This window comes from Malaya genurostris, chromosome 3, assembly GCF_030247185.1.
Source record: "Malaya genurostris strain Urasoe2022 chromosome 3, Malgen_1.1, whole genome shotgun sequence".
NCBI classification, from domain to species: Eukaryota; Metazoa; Arthropoda; class Insecta; order Diptera; family Culicidae; genus Malaya; species Malaya genurostris.
In genome coordinates, this window is record NC_080572.1 from 2,596,014 (window position 1) to 2,615,649 (window position 19,636).

A 19,636-nucleotide genomic window follows, 5' to 3' on the forward strand; every position below is an offset into this window, starting at 1 on the left:
TTTTCCCTGACAGGACATTTCAAATAATTGGATTTATGATTTCCATTGCAATTTGAACATGAAAATTTATCAGTGGTTTCATTCATTGGACAAACGTCTTTCGAATGCGATTTACCACAATTCAAACACCGTATATCCATATGACAATTTTTGGTTCCATGACCGAAGCCTTGGCAACGACGACATTGCGTTAAGTTAGCAATACGATTATGCCGTTTATAATGTTCCCAATGAATTTTAATGTGGGAAATGAAACGTACTTTTTCTAAAGTTTTCAAATTGTTTACATCACTTCGATTGAAGTGTATTAGGTAAAGTTCATGGGAAATTCCAGAGCGTGGTTTAGAAGTACCATTCGCTCTTTTTTTCATAAGTATTACTTGGGAAGGGGCAAAACCAAGCAATTCTTTTAGTTCATTTTTAATTTCATCAATACTTTGATCATTTGATAATCCTTTCAAGACAGCCTTGAAGGGTCTGTCTGATTTTATATCATATGAATAAAATTTATGAAGTTTTTCGGACAAATATCGAATAAGACGTTCGTAATCTTCCAATCCATCCACCAAGACTCGACATTCTCCTCTTCGTCCGATTTGAAATGAGACTTTTACTTCCGGGAGAAAAGTAGAAAGCTCAGTACGGAATGCTTTGAAGTCGGAAATCATCACCGTCACTGGTGGCATAGATTGATGTTTCTTCCCAGAACGACAAGCGTCCATTTTGGGAATTTTTGAAGAATTTTCTTCTATGTCGCTACAATCGGATTCAGGAAGAATCTCGTAAATATTGTTAGACGGCATAGGATCAACGGAAGGGAAATCCGTCCGTTGTCTTTTATTTTTACATTCAGATTCTATAAGATCGTGAATGTTATTAGAAAAATGTTGAATAACGGATTGTGATTTATTCCGTATTGAATTATTTTTAGCCTTAGGCTTGTTGCCTTTCCGGTTGGACGCAGGCATTTTTGAAATTAATGAAATTTTAAATTAAATTAACTAGGCTAAATTAGTCTTCGATTAGACTCCTAGCTAGCCTTAAAAAAGGCTGATTAATTTCTTAGTCACTCTAATATCACTCTTTGTATCACTTAGTCACTCTAATATCACTCTTTGTATCACTTAGTCACTTAGTTAGTGATTCAGGTAGCCTTGAAAAAGACTGAATCCTTGAATCAATGAAACTCTAGCTAGCCAGAAAAAAATTCCAGGAGCCAAGAGCTATACGCGTGCGGTGCGAACGACTGTTCAACACCGACTGATCACTCACTCTTTATTAAAGCTACTCACTCCGTTTCTTCATACACGATTCAGGGCGAAACGAAAGTTGATAGTGACTGTTACAATGAATGTTAGTTGGAACAAAATTCGTCTTATTTAGACTAGAATAAGTACGATGTGATATAAAAAGTGGTTTGTTGCATACTGAATATCGTTGACAAGAGTCAAAACAATACAAAAAATTATCTGTGACCGTTCTGCAAGAGCATAACTTCAATTAATTGGCGTCATTCTCAAGTATTATGTGATGGAGAATGTGAACTGAAAAATACGGTATTTTTCAAATGATATAGTCGTGTGTGTCAACTACCAATTCAAATCCCCATTATTATATAAATTATTCAGTTGATATAACTTGGAAAACGATAAAACGACTTTATGTAGTACAACCTTCGAAAAAAACCCTGTGACATTTCATTAGATGTATATAAATGGAGCGTCGCAGTTCACGCAAATTTAGGTGGAAGAACATTCAATATTGTGTCTAAAATTCCAAGCCAAAAGGTGCATTTAAATTCATACAGTCGAAACCAGTAAAATACATTCTAATCTAACATCCTTTGAAACAGTTGTTTTCTATAATGTTTCCTAATGGGAAAACCGTCTCTCTTATACCGTTTTCGTTTTAGAACCTACACGCGGGCGACTCTGACTCCGAGTAAAACGAATGCGTGGTGCGCGCCCTAAACAACAACTCATATAAAAAAATGCGTGGTGCGACCCGAGAAAATTTTCAGAACGAAACTACGCGTTTTGAGTCCGATCTAGAGCGACCCCAGGTTGCTAAAACAAACTCATCAAAAGTTGTTTTGGCGACTCTGGGCCAGCTCTCGGGCTGCTCTGATCAATAAACGAAAACGGTATTATGGTAACCTGACATAGCTGACAAATGAAGGCAGAGTGCACAACGTGCAAGCTGAATAAATCAAGTCGACCGGTGATCCAAGAAGCCTTTGTGTCTCGAAACATGAATTGAAGACATACATTTGAAAATGGTTGCGGTTTATAATGTCGTTTTCGCTTGAGAAAACTGAAACTGACCCAGAGTAGTTTTATCAAACAAACACTTTTCGTGAAACTGTGTTGATTTCGCACTTAGCAAAGCAAACCTGATTTAAAAACCAGGTTCGAAACTGACTCGATTTTCAGTTCAACAACGTTAAAACTAGGTTCAAAAGTAGCTTCAAACAAACGGTTTGACAGCAGTTAGGGTGGAAACTGGGTTAGGTTTGGCATCAAGCGAAAACGATATAAAATTGTTCTGTTTAATCAGATCCTACTAAGCAAAAAACACGTGGTTTAATGATGATGATGATGATGATGAACTTTGCAGTTTAGTGATGATGATTTTAACCGGCATACTAGATTGTATCACACCGACAACCAAACAACCGAATCGCAATCCAGTGGATGAATTATCTCTTTAGACTCGAATAGAATCTTCCGTCACTTCGACCTATTGTTTTAAACGTCACTATTAGTTCATTCTGCACGAGACTTCCTTCACTTACCTCTATCGTTGTCCTTGTTATCACCGCAATTTTGTTCCAACGGAACCGAGCAATCCGGACCATCCCAACCTTCATAGCATCGACATTCCCACATCAATTCTCCACTCACGTGGCACTGACCGTGTTGCGAGCAGCTGAAAATAAACAACAACATTATCATAATCGGGCCTTGAATTGCCTCAGCCTCCTAAGAATACAAAAAAAAACCAGCCAGTTCCGTTCGTGCTACCCACAATCTTCACTTACCCATTCGGACATCCCTCCAGAGTGCAGTGCTTTCCATTCCAGCCCGTCACACAGAGGCACGTTCCATTCTTGCACTGACCGTGTTCGTTGCATCGTGGATCGCAAAGCTTACTGTTGCAGAACTCTCCTCCCCAGCTGGGATCACAGTGGCAACTATCGCCTACACAGCGCCCGTGTTGGCCACAGTTGAGATCACACAGTTCCTGCGAGCAGTCCTCGCCGCTCCATTTCGGTTCGCAGGTGCAGGTTTGGCTGTCTAGATCGAACGTTCCATGGCCGGAACAGTCCGGCAGACACTGCAATGCATCCTGGTCCATGGTAGCACAGTCCGGTCCTTTCCAACCCTTCTTGCAGATGCACGTGCCATCGGCACAGAACCCATGACTTGAACAGGTGGGGTGAGGGCAATCCACTGTGTTATCGATGGGGAAGAAAAAAAAAAGATGGTGAAATCATTAGTGCTCATGTGGACCGCACCGCATTGCATAACTTAGTTTCTGTTAAGAGTGTTAGGGGTTACATTAGGTCAGTACCGGTGTTCCTTCCCTTGTGTGATAAAATTACTCTATGGAAAAATAGATGTTTGTGTTTATGCTGATGACAATAGTACAACAAAGCGCTATCTTGTGCTGCTATGTTAATCCTCTTAGCAGAGAAGACGGGGGGGAAAGTGTGAAAGAAAAAAATATGCTGCAAACCCAGTAGAGTAATATATAGCAAGTGGGAAATATAGTTGTCAGAAGGATGTGAAAAACAAGGAGCACAGTATCGAGAAGAAAATAAATTATAAATGTCTGAAAGTAGATAAAGTTGCTATTATGTATGGTACGAAAAAAAGGAACTTGAACAGAAAACCGCAGTGCTCTCATTGCTCCTAGTTGGTAATTAATTTAAATTATTTATATCACATCTTGTTCGCTTCTCGGTTTTCCGCGTGAAAGCCGCTTGGCGGCCAGGACTGAGGGCAGACATCGCAAAGCAACGTTAAAAGTATCCTGTGCTGATGCGAAAAATTGACCGCCCACCGTCCAATGCAGCTGTCGGCTCTTGTAAACTCTGCAATTTACCGGAATTAAAAATTAACCCCGGAGAACTCGAAACCAAAACAGAGCAAGAAACAAAGAGAGGGAAAGAGCGAACAAATATGAAACAGAGAATACAACACAGGGTTTTCCTTATTTTTTTTGTTCGGGGGTGGTGGAGATGGGGATGAGAGAAAGCTACCTTCTTCGCAGTATTTTCCCTTGTAGCCGCGAACGCATGAACACTTGCCGCTGACACAATGCCCATGGCCGTTGCAGTCCGGAACTTCGCACTCGTCATGCCGCAGCGAGCACTCCTTGCCCTTCCAGCCCGGATTGCACTGGCATTCACCGTTGATGTATTCACCCCGTTGGGAGCACAGAACCGGACAGACACCTGAAAGAGGTTTTTGGATGATTCGTGAGAATTTTTTTAGTTAGTATTTATTAAAACAAAGCTTACTTTCGCTGCAATCATCTCCGCCGTAGCCTGGATTGCACTGACAGTGCCCGAGCAAGCACTGTCCATTGCCAGAGCACCCGTTCGGGCAGTTCTGGGTCATATCCTCAGCAACGGTGGCGTAGAAGGTAATCTCCTGTGCGTCTCCATCGTCGTTGTAAATCGATAGGAACCAGTGACCTGGTTCCATGTAACGAGTCACTTCCCGACGCATCGATGGCTGCAAATGGAACGCCAGAATTAATGAAATGATTATACCGGAAGAAAATCGATGGTTCTCTGCTTTTGATTTTATTTGAAGCTAGCTAAGAATTCGATAAGCACCAATTTACGAAAAGAATGTTGCTACCCCTGACGAAGGGTCGATAAGGAAACTAAAACTTCTGGGTTGTGCATAAACACGCTAAGGTTATCGTTTGGGCGGTTATTAGTGAGTGCGAGAAAGGTACGTTCAAACAGTTGGATTCCACCACAGAAATGGGGTCGAAAACTGGATCGATACTATTTTACCGATGAGCTTTGGTTTCGATATACGACTAACCAAACTAAATAATTACAGTAATAAACAGATCCTGACGTTGTGAAGAGCGGCACACCCACTCTCAGGATACAGCATAAGGAGGATTATATAATCAAGTTTTCGCTTCGATTAATAAACACATAGCCGGAGGGATCACCCTCTTCCTACTGCCATGTCAAACTAACACGAATCGATCAAAAAGAAATCAATTACAGAACTGTAATACATCTCTCCGCACACGCTCGCTTTATCTGTTTTGAATCCCTAATTAATCAGTGCAGCAATATCCTTAAGCTACAGTCAGACAAAAACGATGATGGTGGTACTTTATAACGTGCTTCTGTGTCAACTGACATTTCACCGATAATGATGTGATGAAGATGATAACTTTGACTGGTGGCTCAGTAGGCCGCTCCCTGGTTGGATTGGCTTTGTTACGAGCGAGAGGGTGCATAACTTTATACCAACGGAAACGGAAAATGTCGGCAGACGCTCGTGAAATGTTGCATCTGTCGGGCTATTGTTGGTTAAAGGTTTTCTCATCTGATAGATTTTGTGAATCAATGTGAGATGATGGGGTAGGGTGTCTTCAGCCACTCTCAAGAATACGCACCACGGTTGGTGAAAAAGAGAAATCGATTTGAGGTACCGAGGTTGTTGTCGAAATTTTCAAGAGCTTTAGAAGTTTTAAATATAGAGTTTGAGTGTGATTAGAAGCGGCCAAACGCCTAAACACTGTTCCCAATGTTACGGTTAACTGGAATAGCAATTTTGAATATCGGCTAGAACGAATATTTTCAGAAGCTATAATTTAAAAAAAGTAGATTGTGCTGTTACATTAATGAATTGCTGACGTGATACACTTAAGTATATGCCTACTGTATCATTTGGGGTAGATCAGATATAAATTTGTTGGGATCTGGAGTGTGGGATGTATCCCTCAGCACCGACAGAATTTCTTAAAGTTTGGTGAATTGGTACGTTTTTAATGAGCTCGAATCTTCGAATCTTTAATCATGACTATAACGCTCCATTTGATAATTACAAGTTGATTGCCTATAAAGAATGCTCGGTGACTGTATTCTAGTATACCATTAATCATTATCAAATAATTTTAGTTGTATTTGATCATGAAAGGTCATTGTAGAATGTTCAAATTTTCTTCTGCTCACATAAATTGCTGAATAATTGACATTCTTTCGGAATTTTGGAATCTACAACTCGTTTTGTATATTTTTCACATTTCTTTTTTATCCGAATCTCTCTAGGAAACTGATGAAAAACCATCAATCCTTGAAAACTTTTTAATACAATATATCTAATCTAATTTAATCTAGTCTAATCCTATCTAATCTGATCTAATCTGATCCGATATAATCTATTCTAATCTAATCTAACTGGCGTAATATAATCAACTGGCTTAAGTTTGATCCAAGTAGCTAATGGCGTTCAGAAATAACGTCAAATAAAATTTGAAAAATGAAAAGAAAAATGTCTAATGTCTGAAAAATCCGGAGTGCTCAAGCACTTAACTGGCTAAAAGGCTGAAGATGCTATTAAAAAGCAGTTTATCGAGTGCTGAAACCCTACGAAGAAACTAGAACCAGAGATCGACAATTGCGATGCAAGGATGTTAAGGCACGTTGTAGCCAACTCCGGTCTCGCGATCCTAGACCAGGAAATTCTACACCAACTTTTAAACGGTACGGAAAATTTTTGACCAAATTTTTTTACATCGCGGCTGGACAAGTTCACGATCATGATTTGGCAAACGATTTGCAGTTGTGGCACGGAAACGCAATCATTCCATCGAAGAATGCCTGAAAAAGTGTGTATTACCATTCATCCGCAAGCATAGAAGCAGAGGCATATTATGGTGCGTTTTGGTCAGCTGTCACTACTACAAGGAGGCTCTTGAGTGGTATGCTATCAACAAGATCGATTTCCCCAGACTAATGAATCCTCGACTTCGATTTTCGACCAATCAAAGATCAAGGCAACTTTGAAGTAGCTGCTTCAACTAAGCGGCGTGACAGTCAAAGATTCACGGATTTTTCGAACTTACGATTTTTGCTTGTTTTTTGTTTGTTTTGCCTTTCTCATATAGAAAAACTATGCAATCACTGTGAAAACCGACTTTTGCACCGAAGCCCGGAGGGCCGAATGTCATATGCCATTCGACTCAGCTCGACGAACTGAGCAAATGTCTGTGTGTGTGTATGTATGTATGTGTGTGTATGTGACAAATAATGTCACTCGGTTTTCTCAGAGACTGCTAAACCGATTTTCACAAACTCGGATTCAAATGAAAGGTCTTACGGTCCCATAGATCGTTATTGAATTATATTGGTGATATGCACCAAAAAAATGAAAAAAATGTCACTCACTTTTCTCAGAAATGGCGTGATCGATTTTCAAAAACTTAGATTCAAACAAAAGGTCTTACGGTCCCATAGATCGCTATTGAATTTTATCTCGATGCGACTTCCGGTTCCGGAATTAACAGGAAATATGTGCAAATCTATGAGAAAATGCGCACTCAATTTTCTCTGAGTCTCAAAAGATTCTAAAGTTTCAAGAAACTAAAGAAATTCAAGAGTTCAAAAAGTCCCAAGAGTCTCGGAAAATTCTGAGATTTTAATGAGACCCAGGAAATCTAAAAGTCCCAATAGTCTCAAAAATTCCAAGTCTCGAAAGTCCCGAAAATCACATGAGTCCCAACAGTCTCAACAGTCCCTAGAATCCATAGAGTTGCCAGAGTCTTTTGGGTCGTTGAGTCCCAAAATTCTCAAAAATCTCGAATGTCTCAAAACTCCCAAGAATCTCGAAAGTTTTAAGAGTCCTAAGCGCCCAAAAATTTCAGAGAGTCAAATGTTCATGATTTCCGAGAGTTTCTCGAGTTCTAAAAGTCCCAGTGGTCTCAAAAGTCTCAAGAGCCTCTAATTGTTCCGAAGTTCTAGAAGTCCTAAGAGTCCTGAAAATTATAATAGTTCTAGGAATCCTACAAGTCGCAACTGTCCTAAAAGTCTCTAAAATCTCAAAAGTCCCAAGTGTCTCGAAAGTTTCAAGGGTCCTAAGCGCCTAAAAAATTCAGAGAGTCAAATGTTCTATGATTTCCGAGAGTTTGATGAGTTCTGAAGGTCCCAATGGTCTCAAAAGTTCAAAAAATCTCAAGAGTCTCTAATTGTTCAAATTTTCCAAAAGTCTAAAAAGTCTCAAACCTCTAAAGAGTTACAAGTGTTCTAAGAATCCTATGATTTCCAAAAATCCCAATAGTCTCAAGAGTCTCTAAACTCTCAAAAGTCCAACAGTCCCGAAATTCCAACGAGTCCCTGGAGTACCAAAATTACGAAGAGTGCCAAGAGTCCCAAGAGTCGTAAAAAGCTCTAAAATCTCAAAAGTCTCAATAGTCCCAAGGGTCTCAAAAGTTTCAAGAGTCCCAAAAGCCCCAAAAATTCAGAGCTCCAAAAGAAGATTTCCAAGAGTCTTACGAGTTCTAAAAGTCCCAAGATTCTCAAAAAATACCAAAAAATTTAAAGAGTCTCTAATTGTTCAAATGTTCCAAAAAGTCTAAAATTTCCCAAAACTCTAAAGAGTTTCAAGTGTTATAAGCTTTCTACGATTCCCAAAAATCCCAATGGTCTCAAGAATCATTAAACTCTCAAAAGTCCAACAGTCCCGAAATTCCAACGAGTCCCTGGAGTCCCAAGATTACGAAGAGTGCCAAGAGTTCCAAGAGTCCTAAAAGTCTCTAAAATTTCAAAAGTCTCAAAAGTCCCAAGGGTCTCAAAAGTTTAAAAAGTTCCAAAAGCCTCAAACATTCAGAGCTCCAAAAGAAGATTTCCAAGAGTTCCACGAGCTTTAAAAGTCCCAAGAGTGTCAAAAGTTACAACAATCTCACAAGTCCCGAAAATCTCATGCGTCCTAAGAATATGAAAAATCCCTGGTGTCCCTAAGTTCCAAGAGTCCCAAATATTCCAAGAGTCCCAAATATTCCAAGAGTCCCAAGAGTATCTAGAGTCTCTAGAGTCCTAAGAGCAGTGCGGTAAAATTTCATTTTCAATCGAATAATATAAGATGAAAATGAAATTTATGGCCGCTGACCGTCAGCATATCCCTACTAATTCATTTGACTTTTGCTTCCATTTTCAAAGGAAGCTCCCGGAATTCATCGTCAGTTGAATAATCGTTGATAGTCATTTGAAGTTTTGCTTGCTCAGTTTCAAGTGCCAAGTAGTGTAACTCCTTCATTGCCTTCGCTCTTGGTAGTAAGCAAATTCGAACGAATAGAATTATAAATGGAGTAAAGTATTAAAAATGAAAACTGAAGGAGGAAACAATTAATTTATGTGTATTCTGTGATTGATATTTCAGCAATCTGGTTTGTCTTTCATCTATTATCTTGAACCAATTGGAATGTTTACATGAACCTCATTTGAAGGCCGCTCTCACACTATTGAAAGAGATATTTTGTTACTTCAAGAGATCAACTGACGGTGGTTAAACTGAGCCTCGATTGAAGAGAAACGATTAATGACTGAATGCTGCCCGTTCGGGCCGTCAGCAAACATTGTGTGTGTCAGAGAGTGAAGTTTACTGCATTCGAGAGATCGTCAATGTGTTCCACATTCAGTTTCAATTGAATTGAATGAAGTTTTACAGCACTGCCTAAGAGTCTCAGAAGTCTAAAAAGTTCCAAGAGTCCTAATAGCCCTACAGTATTAGAGTCGCGAAAGCTCTAAGATTTCCAAAAGTCCCACGAGTTATAAAAGTCCCAATAATCTCAAAAGTTCCAGAAGTCTCAAAGGCCTCTAATTTCTCAAGTAATCGAAAACTACTAAAAGATCCAAAACTTCAACGAGTTCTAAAAGTTATGAAAGATCTATGAATCCCACGTTCCAAAAAGTCCTAATAGTCTTAAAAGTCTCAACAGTTCCGAAAATCCCAAGAATTTCATGAGTCCCATGAGTCCCAAAAGTTTCAAAACTTCCATAGGTTCAATGAGTCCCGAGAATTCCAAAAGTTCTAAAAGTCCAAAGAGTCCCGAAAGTGACAAAAAACTCAAAATTGCCAAAGAATCTCAAAGATTCCAAGAGTCCTGAAAGTTTTAGGTCAAAATGTTCTAGGATTCCAAAAAGTTCCACGAGTTCTAAAAACCCCAATAGTCTCAAAAGTTCCAAGAGTGCCAAGAGTCTGAAGAGTCCCAAGACTCACAAGAGTCTGAAAAGTAAAAGTTCCAAAAATTCCAGTTGTTACAATTTCAATTTCGTGAGTATTTTTTCACAAGCAAATTAGGTGCACATTTTTATAAAAATTACTGGTAAATTCATCTAGTTGGCAGATCTTGTTAGTTGGTGGCTGTATAAATCTACTTAGGGACTACTAGTGCCCGGTTTCCGGCGGATTAAAAAAGGTTTTTTTTTGTTGCTTTTAGTCTGCTCTTAAGCATTGTAAATTCCTTCGACATATACCACAATCTACAGGGTCCGGCACTCGAAGTGTAACCAATTAAAAAGGCCATAAATTCAGTTTGGAAAATTACTTTTACTTAATTCAAAGTACAAAATGTGTAAAAATAATACAAAATTCAGAATCAATTCACTTTGGCTCGATATGACCACCTTTTGCCTTGACTATGGCCTTGAGACGGACAAAAAACGAATCGCAAGCTGCCGAATGTGACTTGCAGGTATTTTGGCCCACTCGCGGACAATAACTTTTTTCAGCGCCTCGAGACTGGTGTATCTTTTAGTTCGGACTTTGCTCTCCAAAATGGCCCAAAGAGAATAATCCATTGGATTCGCATCTGGTGAATTCGAGAGCCATTGTGTGGACGTGATGAAGTTCGGAACGTTGTTTTTCAGCCATTCTTGGTTCACTCGAGCTTTGTGAGATGGTGCCGAGTCCTGCTGAAACGTCCATGGTCTGCCACCGAAATGTTTGTCTGCCCACGGCTTCAAAGCAACCTCCAGAATACTTTCCCGATAATATGTCGCATTTACCTTGACGCCAGGCTCGATGAAAACGATTGGAGAGCGCCCATCTGCGGTTACAGCGGCCCAAACCATTATCTGTTGCGGGTGCTGCCTCCTGGTGGCCAATCGATGACTCAAATTCTCGTATGAACGGTCGGTCAAGTAAACCCTATCGTTTTGAGAGTTTACGAATTGCTCAATTGGAAAAATTTTCTCGTCAGAAAATACAATGTTCGGAAATTGACCGCTTTCGGTCAAACGAAGCAACTCCTTCGCTCTCTCCATCACTGATTTTTTTTCGCGTTCACTTTTGGCAAAATGCTTTCTTGCGCTTGTAAACAATACAACTCCGAACTGTCATTTAGCAAATTTCTAGAGAGCTGATGCCCGTGCGTCAGCTGCGCGAGCGGTCTGAAGTTGGTTACACTTCGAGTGCCGGACCCTGTAATGTAATCGAATGTAATTTTTCAAGAGACTATTCATATTTTGTTCAGCTAGACAGTCAACAGTGCTGTTTGACCAACGTTACCCTGGTTATGTAGAAATACAATACTTGAATCAATTACACTGTGCTACAAAGCAAAAAGAATATACTTTCAAAGCGACATAGTAGAGATTGTTTATCTGGACGAATACAACAAAAACCGTGTTTGAAGTGTCTGTTCCTAAAAAATTTAATTATTGTTAACAATCCGTGTTTCGGATTTTTTGCGATTACAAATACCAGCACGGCATTTTGCCAACCTGTTTGTAATGATGATGATTTAAACGTTTATGTCGACATAAAGTTTGGTAAAATTATCTGTTGTAAAATTTTCACAAATTTTCTATTCATTTTTTGTGTAACTTAAAATCCATTTATCGTGGCGATTTCCTGAAAGTATCGCAAATTGTAAAAAGTTGGCTTTTGGAGAAAACAATTTATTCTCTTTAGAAGCGATTAAGTTCATTCACCAACCGCTCTAGGCAAGTGATTTTTATAAAAAGTTTATAACAAATAGCTATTTTCGTAATAGTTTTGAAAAAAATCTGTTATGATCTGCTGATCGGATTACTTCCCAAATTAGGTTTGGAGCGTGGTCAGGACGATTTGATCAAAGTCCTTGAATGTTTCATAGCTGTGAGCCTCAAAAAAATATATATTCGGCATTCTTTTGTTATAACATTGAAAGTCCTATCTCCCTATTCGGGTTGGTGCATTTGGATCGAAGCAGGCGACGCTTGTTAGACTTAACCTTGTATTGTATCTTGATAGCAAGATGGCAACCTACCAGCTTACAATACTTACATGGGTGGCGGCACGTGTTTGGCGTGCGTTGAAACCGCTCAGCACCTCCTTGAAGTGGTACTGAGTGTGTGTCGGCAGTGCATTTCGCCGAGCGTAAACTCCGATCGAGGCCCCGCGCGGTATTCCGTAGTCGAACTTGACGTAGGCTGGTTCCGATTGGTAGAACTGCATGTTCCAGTAGCTGTACGGGGTAATTTCCTTCGATAGTCGCTGGCCGAGTGTGATTTGCGAGAAGGTGGTGCCATCGGGTGGGAAACTTCGTGCTGGGAATGTTCGTGCACCTGGTTGTAGATTTTGTTGTTGTTTGTTGTTCGTTTATTTTGGTTTGGCGCGAGGGATAGGACACAGGGAACGCAAAACACACACACACACACACACACACACACACACACACACACACACACACACACACACACACACAAAGATGCAGAACGGTAGGCCCCGTTTTTTTTTGTTTGGTTGGGTACCACAGGTACAGCAGTTTTGGTTTTTGGTTAGCAGGAGTGGAAAGAAGAAGAAAAGAAAAAAAGAACAGAAAAGTTAGTACACAACAGGAATACTGGTGGCTTGCTTTAATGTCTTACAAGTAGATGAACGCTTCGTGAATATTAATTAATCTCTACGCTTACACGAAAGTTAAAACGAAAGTTAAAACAAAAGTGAGGCGAGTGAAGCATGCAAAGCATTTTTCTTCACGCAGAGGATGAGTTTTCCCGGATAGTAAAGAGTCAAGAATGTATGAACGTGTTAGCAAGGTATGGAATGTCGATTTAATGTTAGCTCGTCGGATGATCCCTTCGGATGTTTGATTCAGCGTCGCTGCTGTCTCTTTCATATGTTTGCCGCTATTTACACGTCGTTGGAGATGATTTTAAACTTACATTAGCTCACCTTCTAGGATTAGAATCGGTGCGGGAATAATCTTAGGGCATTCCCACATTGGTGGAATCGTACTATCTGTGACCTCTTCAGTGACGTCAGTCGTTCCCGTTGATTTTTTCTCGGTGGGCAAGATCGTGGTATTGAACTCATTCGTGCCCAAATCCTGCTCTTCTAAGTTATCTTCAGCTTCCTCAACGGACTCGCTTTCATCGATTACATTCATTATCTGGTATTTTTCGAAAAGTGAAGAATTGGGACATTTTATTGGACAGGGTGGAGCCGGTGGTGGTTCAAGAGGACAAGACCGGTTCGAATCGTCAGACTCTTGTTCGAATTCCGATTGTTTCGCTTTAGGAATATACTCGGATGGAGTCGGTATCGATACCTGCAGGACATAAACCGAATGCTGGACTGTCCCCGTCCCATTGTCGGTCGCTATGGATATGTTGACCAACAGACGTGGTAAAGTTGGTCCTTCTGTTTGTCCTTCACTCGTTCCGGCAGCTTCGTGAACCAGATAAATCGGAGCCTGAGGTGTTACGGGAACAGAAACTATTTGACTTTTCTTTTCCACAGGTGATGGCAATGTATGAATTTCCACATGCTCCCTATCATGGCTCTGTTTTTCCTGAACGTTCTTATAGTACAATTTATTTCTTGTTTTTCGCATCTCCTCGCCACTAATTGGACCATCCTCAAGACTAATGAGCTCAACATCAACAACATCGTCCATCGCGGCACCGACGAGATGTTCATAGTGTGCCAATGGATCATCATTTGGCAGTCTCTCCTCCTCGACGAACCTAAGCTTCGTATCGTCGTCTGGCAGGATATTATCAGTAGAAAACGCATCCGAGTCAACCGTACTTAACTCCACATCAAATGAATTATTTGTGATTAAATCAGGATCTTTGCTAGTAGTTGTAACATATGTTGTGTCATTATCGTTAGCGGTAAAAATTCCATCATCAGCATCATCGTGCTCATCCGACTGAGAATCATAATCGGATGAGCTGGTGCTCATCGTTGATTGAAAGTTTTGTTCGTATTCGTCCTCATCATCAACGTCATTATTATCGGGGTTGTCGTCATTGTGGTATGCTGGTTGCTCGTTTAATTCGAGCATACCGGAAGTAGAAGACATAGGTAGTGATTGTGAGTGCAATAGAGCGGAAGATGAATATGTAGGTGAAGCAGTTGTGGTAGTAGAGATAAACAAAACATTGGAAACAATAGGACCAACACCCTGTGCAGAGGTAGAGTAGGCGTGGAATAATGAAGTTGTTCCGTCACCACCCAAGTCGTCGCCGGTGGCGTCGTCGTAGGTGGCGGTGGTGGTGATGAAGGATGAACTAACACCATTATCATTAATACCATCACCGTCAGCACTAGTACTAGATTTTACGCTAATGTCATGCAAAACTAAATTATCAGAATAATCAGCATGCCAGTCAGCAGCCATATGCGGTTGTGACATCCCAACTTCAATCCCCCCAAGGCTGTTGTCTAGGTGATTGCTGTTAGAAACACTTCTACGCGGTCTACTGTGTTGCGAAACTGGAATGTTTACTGTACCTCCGTTGTTGCGGTTGCTGTTGGAATTGCTAATGCTATTGCTGTTGGCCGGCGCGGTTGATGCCGCAGACGAAGACGCGGATGTGGATGCGGAGCTTAACGAGGGTGAATCGACGGCACTGCTGATACTACTACTACTACCGCTACTACTACTGCCGCCAGCAGCTGATTTCGTTCGTCCGGAAGCACCCGAACCGGCACTCACGGCTTCCGAAGCCCGATTCGCGTCCGCTATCGTACTTTTGGCTGCAGAAATTTCTGCTTTTTCATCGACTAGAACTGTACATGGGTTCGTGGTTGGATATGATATACTTAATACATTAGATGCTGTGAATGAAAATAGAATTAAGATTAATTAGTTTGTTTTTCGTTACTGATACAGATGGAGCTACGGTCCGCGTGAAACACCGATAGTCAGAGACAGTTTAGTGAGGAACCATGCGAGGACAAAAGTCGCACCAAACACACACGAATACCATGAGAATGATGCGTGTGATGCCGTTTGACAGTGAGTGATGAGGCTGTGTGTAGTATCCCCCTATTCAGTGCAGCGATAAGAGAGCTTTGCTGTCGACATTTGGCAAACATGATCACACAACTTAATTTTGATGGAAAACGAACCACATCGACAGCTATTCGGAATTAAGGTAGTCAGACGGACTTTAATGTTAGCTTCTGGGAAGAAGGGACGGACCATGTGTGGATAATGAGTCGTCAAACAGGAAACCGTAGATTCCCCTTACGCTATTTTTCCCTTTAATGGTCACTTGAAATTGGAAGCCCCTAATATTCCGTTCGCCAGACGAGATTCTATTTACCGTAGAGCAAATTGAGTGATTAAAAATCACCGTAAATTGCTCCCCTTGGATTACGGCTGACGCCTACCCGGGTACGCGGATTTAGGGACTTTTAATGACATGATATAGAGTTTCTACGGCTCACGTTTCCCGTCACATGTAAGAACGGTCAACAGTAAGCGTAAAAAGCAGGGTTTTGGGCAAAATTAGCTTTTGTCCATTATTGGCCAGTTCGAACTAACGTGCCTCACTTTTAGGCGCCCTTCAAGGATATTAAAAGCTAATGGAAGAGTATTTTTGCTCAGACTGCCTGTGTTGAAGGGAGTCGTTCAATTTAGTAAGCATATATTCCTCACTAGAGTGGTGTTCGTTTTGGGATTTTTGGTTGAGACATTTTTTATTATTATTTTTTTTGCTATCAGTGTTCCCAACGCCGACGAGTGGTTTTTATTATTATGCCATTAGGCAAGACTAGGAAGAATGAAAAACACAACAAGTACCTGTTAATAATAATGTTATAACAAGTATAACACTTAATAATATAACTAGTATAGCCGTACACTTCCATGTACATTTGGTGAAGGTGAAGCCTTTACGAAAATTCAGCGGTGCTGAGTAGTGATGTGACGGGGGACCACACATGGCGCTCCGGGGCGGCAGTACCGGACCCATGCAGTTGCGGTCGTAGCTCTTCAGTGTATCCTTCGTGGGAGTTGAACAGGTAGAACCCGTTTTGTAGTCTATCGGTGATCCTTTGTTGTTAATTGCTGCAATTAGAGGAGAAGCGAATACCTGGGATGAGTAAACAGAAAATTTGTAAAATTGAAATTTAAGGGCCATATTAGCCAAGGCTATAATTTGGGATCCCCAATACAATTTGGCAAATTGGATGAATACGTAATAATAGACGCCAGGCGTTTTTTTTTATCTCGAATTGGTGGACCCACCTTTTTTTCAGGCAGGTGTACCAAAGAGTTTGCTAACATCAAATAACATCAGTTTCATTTTTATTCCTTTTCTTCCAGCGAGAAAGAAAAGTTTCATGTCATGCTCAGTAGGCGCTGATGCCGTTGGCCCATAAAAAGCAACGAACTCGACAACTTCATCGAAGTTTGCTTTCCCACACGTGATGGTGTCCCCTTTATACCTAATGTTTCACGTCTGGGTGTTTTTACGACCGCTGCTACCCGGTTGCTTTGCAAAATAAACACATTAAGCATAATTTGGATCAACAGATCTTTGCGTCGTGTGACACGTGCTTCCGCTAAATCGCGGCACGCGTTCACTCCCATTGACAAACGAGATTCGCTATCGACTGTGTGTTGAGCGGTACTGCTTTCGATAACATTTATGACAACGACTGCCGATCGTAGACCACGGCGTTGGAAAAAAAACGGAAATAGGGTGTCTTACAGGTAGGTCTGTGCATGTTGCCGGTAATGGAATTTCAACGTGAACAGTTTTAGTCCTACATGAGGATATAAATTTAAATCGTTTAAATGTTTACTGAAATAATTCAAAAAGGCAATCGAATCGATTTTTAACATATGCTTTTTGAAGTTTCGCGTTTACAAAAAAGAGCCTTTTTTCGACAGCCTATAATACTGTAAAATCTAATAAAGATACAAAGATTCATCCAAGAAATGAAATTTGCGTCTTTTCTTTAGCTTTCAAATAAGCGATTACATAAAATAATCTTTAAAGTTAATATAATGAAAAAAGTTAAAAATTAATAAACAAATAAAAAAATTTCAAACTTGGGTCTAACTTTTTTTCTTTTTTAGTTGAAAAAAGATGCCTTAGGGGTTTAGCTCAATCTTGGCAAAGTTTCAGAGTGGAAAGATTAATAATTTCGAAGCAGTGAATTATTCAATCACGACCCGCACGCGCGGAATGTACTGCAGCGCAACTTGCTCGAATACGGGCTTAACTTGTCGACACATGTCGCTCCACTGATCGAATCTTAACTTTGACAATTTATTGTTGGTAACGTTACAGGTAAAATTGTGGTGTAAAAATGAATTCAAAAATCAAAAATCGTTGCTGCAATCTTGTTTAATTTTAAGACTCATGTTAGCAAAAATCAAAAACATTCGTTGCGTCGTTTCTTCTTCCCTTCTTGATTTTTTGCAAGCAAACGATGTTTTGTGTGGACCGTGTAGACAGAAAGCGAGTAAAATCGAGGCAAAGGATTTACGTGAGTATTAAAATGGTGATGACATACAGTTTTGGAAAAGTTGCGAAATGATGCAATTTTCACTATTCAGCTGTGAGGTAAAAATCTACTGATACAATAATGATAACAGATTCTGAATCATCTGAGACTGATGACATTGTGTCTATATTCAGCGACTATACAGAAGTAATTCTTACGTTTACTTACATTGTAACATTGCATTTCTCAAGTTTTAAAATATCGATTGGCTTTTTATAATGAACCAAAAAGTTTTGCCAAAAAACTGGAGTATTCGTAAGACAGCGCATACGATGAACATAACAAGATATTTTGTTACGAAAATAGGGAATCTCGTAAGAAAAAAAAGATTCTTGCGATTTCGAGAACAAAAAGTGAAAACTAATATTTTTTATCAAAATTTTGATGTATTTATATTAAAAATCATGAATATTCATATTTTACAGAAAAACAATTTCCTCTGAAATAAAGTCCCTAAAATTACTTAGTGTTCCCTAAAATGAAAAACGAAATACAAACCGCTTAACAGAATATTTAATTGAAGAAAACATTGAAAACTTCGTCTATCTTTAGGAAGTTCTTTTTACTTCTGTCTGAAATGTTCAACTGCTCTTATTTTCTCGTTTACTTTGATTAATATTGAATTTAGGGTGCAAGGTTAATGAATATTGTATGTAAGGGTGCTAAATATATATTGGAGAATGTTAGAACATGTGTTTCTTTAAAGTGTGTTTCATATAAATTTAAGCGAATTTAATTTGTGACTAATAAATGTTTCTAATAGTGTTGTGATCATAATTTCAAATTTTGTTGAAATTGGTTCCATATATTGCCACATTTTCGAGATATTGATACTTGAATATGTAGTATTTTGATGTTGAATTGTTCAAAAACATTTTAGTTTGTAAACTTACAAATATGTAACCTTTGACAAAAATATGTATTTTGTTAAGTAAAATATAATTGTAGAACGTTTGAAAATTCGAAAAATTCATTGAAAAAAGTTATGATGAAAAACTTGAAATTTTAAACTGTTCATGTGTTCGACATATTTCCTTGTTTAAACATGATTTACAACTTTTCTGAAGACATAAATGCTCTATTTCGTATTGAGGGTAAAATAATTTTTTTAACTCACTTGTAGGTGGATTAAAGACAATTTTGAGTATACTAAAAGAAGCGAACAGAAATTCTTCTGAAGACATGATAAATCCAAAATCAACCCCTGAAGCACAAATAAAAAAACGCGTGTATTGACATGATTGGAACCACTGTGTAATGGTGTGATTATCAAGAAAGTTGGCGATTACACGTCCTAAAAATTTATATGATGATTGTCTTCTTTTATGGGTTATGGTGATTAAAGTGGATGGGGAAACATTCGCTGCCCTTGATCGTTATTATCTATTAAGATTTCTCGGGGGTATTCAAAATTCAATAGACTTGGCTTCAGTGGCGCTTCGCTGGATTAGAAGCATTCAATGTCGTACTGGTCGTGAAATTACGATGCAAATAGAAAATAACACAACAGCCTCATTAGCTGTTAGTTCTAAAGTTCCTCAAGAAAGTCATTCAGGACCGTGTGTATTGTTGCTCTATCTCAATGATCTCATCTTCTCAGTGAAATGTAGCAAACTATCATTTACTGCTGATTTCAAGCTATTTCATCTGATAAAGAAACACGAAAATGCATATTTTGAAATGTTCTGTTATATCCTCCTCTCGCAGTTGCTCAATAATCAGATATAACTGTTATCTTTCGCAAAATGTTCTTAAATGTGAATTTCTCCGTAAAGGACTTAATTATGTTAATTACGGACCAATCACGTTTGTTTGCAGATTTCCAAACTTTTACACTTTGCAGCTATTGTTTGGTCACTCAA

At 39.4% G+C, this 19,636-nt stretch overlaps 2 protein-coding genes across 8 annotated transcripts in view; both read right to left on the reverse strand.

Annotated features, from left to right (window-relative positions):
• Nucleotides 1–19,636, reverse strand: part of LOC131434255 (teneurin-m) — a 335,106-nt gene that overhangs the window by 26,916 nt on the left and 288,554 nt on the right. For all 7 annotated transcript variants that reach the window (XM_058600918.1, XM_058600919.1, XM_058600920.1 and 4 more), the window contains 7 exons: nt 16,060–16,326; nt 14,763–15,089; nt 12,306–12,586; nt 4,526–4,742; nt 4,265–4,459; nt 3,041–3,452; nt 2,795–2,928 (listed from right to left, as the gene is read on the reverse strand). In XM_058600918.1, the coding sequence (XP_058456901.1) occupies nt 2,795–2,928; nt 3,041–3,452; nt 4,265–4,459; nt 4,526–4,742; nt 12,306–12,586; nt 14,763–15,089; nt 16,060–16,326 (1,833 nt within the window). The remainder of the gene's footprint in view (nt 1–2,794; nt 2,929–3,040; nt 3,453–4,264; nt 4,460–4,525; nt 4,743–12,305; nt 12,587–14,762; nt 15,090–16,059; nt 16,327–19,636) is intronic.
• Nucleotides 12,625–14,756, reverse strand: LOC131434256 (uncharacterized). The gene has a single exon (XM_058600921.1). It carries the CDS (start codon nt 14,662–14,664, stop codon nt 13,183–13,185), a length of 1,482 nt encoding a protein of 493 aa, XP_058456904.1. The 5' UTR covers nt 14,665–14,756; the 3' UTR covers nt 12,625–13,182.